Source organism: Macrobrachium nipponense, chromosome 6 (assembly GCF_015104395.2).
Source record: "Macrobrachium nipponense isolate FS-2020 chromosome 6, ASM1510439v2, whole genome shotgun sequence".
NCBI classification, from domain to species: domain Eukaryota; kingdom Metazoa; phylum Arthropoda; class Malacostraca; order Decapoda; family Palaemonidae; genus Macrobrachium; species Macrobrachium nipponense.
Window position 1 is genome coordinate 6,482,788 of NC_061108.1, and position 4,936 is coordinate 6,487,723.

General features: G+C 48.0%; 1 protein-coding gene across 1 annotated transcript in view; it reads left to right on the forward strand.

Moving 5' to 3' along the window:
- The first annotated feature begins 3,299 nt into the window (after positions 1–3,299).
- The window catches only part of LOC135216870 (uncharacterized), a 21,443-nt gene continuing 19,806 nt past the window's right edge, over positions 3,300–4,936 (forward strand). Inside the window, exon 1 of the mRNA XM_064252385.1 lies at positions 3,300–3,476. Coding sequence (XP_064108455.1) covers positions 3,374–3,476 — 103 coding nt within the window. The 5' untranslated portion in view covers positions 3,300–3,373. The remainder of the gene's footprint in view (positions 3,477–4,936) is intronic.

Below are 4,936 nucleotides of genomic sequence, written 5' to 3' on the forward strand. Positions count from 1 at the left end.
AGGCAAGAGGAATGTAGTAGCACACAAACTCAGCCGCCGGGTTCAGGTGATAGGGACCGAATGGTCACTACATCCAGACGTGGCGGAAAGGCTCTTCAACCTGTGGGGGCATCCAGTAGTGGATCTGTTCGCCACCCGGCACAACAGGAAACTTCAGGTTTTCTTCTCAGCCGTGCCGGACCCATGGGCAGCTGCAGATGACGCTCTTCAACACCTGTGGGACAACCTCGTTGCTTACGCCTTTCCCCCGTTCTGCCTCATTCGCAAGGTGATCAGCCGAGTGCTGGCCACCCCGAATCTCAGGATGATCCTGGTGGCTCCCAAATGGTGTACCCGAACCTGTTGGCTCTGCTTGCAGAAGCACCGAGAGAGATCCCCCCTTGGCACAACCTTCTCATCCAGCCACACGTAGAACGGTACCACCAGACAATCCAGTCTCTACATCTTCACGGCTGGCTGTTATCCACCATCTCTTGCGAGCGAGAGGCTTTTCTCGCCGAGAAGCAACAGAGATGGCTGGGTACGTCAGACAGTCCTTTGCAGCTGTGTACCAGGGAAAGTGGGCCGTCTTCTGTGGTTGGTGTCGTAGACGGGGTCTATCTCCTCTCAGAGCCACTCTTCAGCAGGTAGCGGATTTCCTCGTGTTTCTTCGCTGAGACAAGCTCCTCTCTGTCCCCACAGTCAAAGGATATAGAGCCGCCCTGGCACTAGTCCTGAAACTGGGGGGAAGTGGATATCTCGAATTCGTTTTGAGATCTCCTTGCTAATGAGGAGCTTTGAGAGGTCTTGCCCACCCAGGGAACTTAGGCCCCCGGGATGGGACGTGACTCTCCTCCTTAGGAGTCTGACTCGAAGGCCCTTCGAGCCACTCCGAGAGTCGTCAGACAGGGATCTTACCCTCAAGACCCTCTTCTTGCTGGCCCTGGCATCGGCGAAGAGAGTAGGGGAACTTCATGGTCTTTCCTTCGTTGTCAAGCATACCAGGGGATGGGGATCTGTGACGCTTGATTTCGTCCCGAACTTCATAGCTGTTCGGATCTGAGATCTCAGAGACAATGTTACGGTGTCGAAATATCCTGGAAAGGGTCGACACAGTGTTACGGCCTCTGAGAGAGGTCCGCTTCAGGTTCAATATGAAATAAAAGAAAAAAAAATTTTTTCAACACCAACAGTTGAAACTGGGGATACGAATATAGAAAGAAACACTAACACAACAAAGGTTTATTTACAAGCTTACTAACAAAGGTAAATGCAGAATGGTATCTCCTATTTACATAAAAAGATAGAATCTTACACTGCATGAACTGGGGGAACAGTGAGGCAATTCAAATACTTGCTACTCGATTTGGCGATTTGACGCGCTGGCTTCATAAATGTAGAGCGGCAATTGCAGTCGTCCTCTTGACTCCGTATTGCAGAAACTAGTCTACTTGTAAGGTAGGAAATACCCAAAACCTCTAGCAGGACCTTTTCTTCTCTGCAGTCTGCTCGACGTCGAGAAAACACGAGATAATTCGTCCACTCCTGAAGACGACTAGACCAATATCCAACCAACTCCCGAACAACTCTTCTTTTAATTGATACTTCGTCGGTTCCTTCGTCTCTAGTCTCTCTCTGACGATCACTGCTGCTGATATCTCACTGACAATCTGATCTGTGGCTCTTACTAACTGGTGATCTCTCTCTTTTACGATCTCTTCCTTCTTCTACGATCACTGCTCTCCAAAGTTCGTTCGTCGTATTTATACGGCACTCTGGGGGCGGAGCCTACGGCGAGCGTCACAGACTCCCGAGTTTACTAGGACTCCCTAGATGAATCTAGACGAGGTATTGCATCAGAAATCGCGGCGTTTCTCACGTAACGATGGCGCGTTTTTGTGCTCCACAACACGCCCGACGATTCCAGAACAGCCGCGAGGAAAAGACGCCTCCAACACGGGCGCGAAAACCTCCTTACTGCCGAACTTCTCGAAAATGCGTTCTCCTTTCCTTCATCTTCCTTTGCTATGAAGCAATTACCATCACAATAGCTAAGACTAAGAATCCTTCGGTCCCTGACGACCGGTTCGAGTCTTTCATAATCCCCTCCCTAATGGACTTCACCGACAACGATACGGATGAGATGCTGCTTTGTCGTGTGAGGGCGCTACAGCGCTATCTAAAGAGAACTCGGCACCTCAGGCCTGAGTGTTGACGCCTCTTCGTTAGCACTGGGGTGACCAAGAAAGAAGTATCCAAGAACACTCTTTCTTTCTGGCTGCGTGAGGTGATCAGGAGGGCGTACGAAGCTGATGGTAGCGTCGACATCCGTACCCTTCATCCGAGAGCTCACGAAGTCAGAGGTTTTGGTCCTTCCCTTGCGTTCCGCAAGAACTTCTCCATGGCGCAAGTCCTGAAGGCAGGGGTCTGGTCTAACCAGACTACCTTCACCTCCTTCTACCTTTGGGATATTGCCCACAGGTCCTTGGACACTTTTTCCTTGGGACCCGTGGTGGCTGCTCAACACGTTGTGTAGCTTACCCAGCACCCGAGCGGACGGAACAGCATCGTATCCTGGTGTGACAGCATGAATGGATGAGTGAATGAGAGAGTGACTGGCCTCTCTTCCCCATCTTTTTCTCCCCCGCTACCTGTGGGCAGAGGGACGCGGTCGTCACTACGCTGGAGCAGGACACGATGCAGGTGAGCTACTCGACCGAGCCCCATCCTGTCCCTTTCATTAGGGATAGGAGCTAATATCCACCAACAACAGACAAACCCATGACTTCATATTGCCTCTTGCAATAGGAACAAGTTCTTGCTTGCTAGTTTTAAGAGGTACGCTTGCCTCCCTCCTGTGGTACATACCCCGATCATTGGGCAGAGGCTAGGATCCCTCCCTCTGCTCTTACGACCAGGGAGGGAACCAAGGTTGGGCGAACACCAGTCTGTTCTTAAGACTCAGATTCCTCCCACCAAGAAGTGAGTCTTCCCATTGTAAAGGACCGATGGTTTGTATTCGTATCGGAACAAATAACAATTTGTCGAAAATTGTATTTTTCCTAACTATACAAACCTGAGGTCCTTTACACATAGTCCCACCTCATGCCACCCCTCACTCTGCGTTTCCTGGGCCTAAAGCAAAGTGGATCTTCACCTCCCAGTCACGCGGTGCGCGCACTGTCAGACAAGCAGTTAACTACCGAACTCCCTTGTTCGAAGCTTACGACCGGTTCCAGCTGCCGCAAGTTACATTCCTATTGTGAAGGACCTCAGGTTTTCGACAAATTGTTATTTTTATATCATTCGTAACCATTTGTTTAATATGAAGTACACCTCTGGTAGAAACTAATGTAAGTATTCCTTCACTGTTTTGCAGGGTCTGTAGTGAAGAATGGCTTGGAAATGTGCAACTGCATCCTATGAGAGCTATTTGAGGAAAGTTATGAGTCAGTGTGACAGAGTGCCTATAGATGTCATTCGCCCACTAATATCAAGTAAGTCTTGTTCCCATTTTATCTCTAGTTATTAGTACAGGCAGTCCCTGGGTTACTACGGGGGTTCCGTTCTTGAGACGCGTCGTAAGCCGGAACATCGTCAAAAATCCTAAGCCAAAACCTTATTTTGTTCATGAAACTTACCTGCCAGATATATATATAGCTGTATTTCTGACGTCCGACAGAATTTCAAAACTCGCGGCACACGTAGTGGGCGGCCAGGTGGTTTAGTACCCATTCCCGCCGCTGGGAGGCGGATATCAGGAACCATTCCATTTTCTGTTCATATTTTTCTCGTCGCCGGTGCTGGAAACAACTGTTTTACAACAGTACCTCCGTCTAGGATTTTTGATTTATCTCGCTTTAATTATCTGGATTGACTTTTGGTATCGACTTCTGGATTGTTGGATTGGCACGCGTAATAGTGGATTGGTTTTTTGATTTTGGGTTGGCTTTTCTGTGTACATGATGTCGGGATCAAGTACTGGAAGTTTCAGAGTGTGTGTGAGAGTGAATGTAGGTGAGGCTTCTTAAACCTTCAGTTGATCCTCACACAGTTTGTATGGAATGCATGGGGCATGTTTGCTTGTTGATGATCGGTGCAATGAATGCAAGGATTTGTCTGATGATAAATGGAAGATGTATGAGACCTATCGACGTAAATTGGAGCGCGATAGTCAGGAGGTCTTCCTCCAAGAGCAGTTTTCTACGAAAGGTAAGGAATGTAACATTTCTCCTCCTCTAACACCGGTAGATTTTGCTCAACCTAATCCTGTTTTGTTGCCTTCGGGCCCCAGTGCTGTGTCTGGAGAAGGTAACACCCTTTCTAGAGAGAGAGGCTTCAGCCTTTCAGACCCACTGGTTTTGCTATGACACACCCCTGGCTCCTCCCCCAGACAGTCGTAAGCGAGCACAAACCACGCCCATCGGGCGGAGCAACCAGAGACGTGCGAGTTGACAGAACTCAACCGCCATATTTGAAGTTGACAGGACACAGCAACACCCTGTTACACCTCACCAATTACTACAACCCTCCCCTAATTATTGTTACGAGGGACAACGATTTAATCAACTAATTAAAATGTCCAAAAAAGTCGTAGTAATCAGCAGATGTGCATAATCTCAGCGAAACTAGCGATGATGACAATATTCCACCGGCACAACCCAAAAAGAAGAGAGGTCCCAAAACGGAAGAAAGAAACCAGCCAGGAACCTTCCATAGTGAAATTCTTCAATTGTTATTATTACAGAATCAAACATTATTGAAACTAGTGGAGAAAGGGTAAGGTTTAATATTCTGTTTTTTATATAAAAACATCTCGGATAGCAGCGGATATAGAATGATGACGTCACAAGCATGGCAGTAAAAGGTAAACAATGAGCCGGAACAGACCGTGCGTTAGTTATAATCGTAAAAAGTTTAGATTAGATAAATTTCGAGACCGAAGTACATTATCATA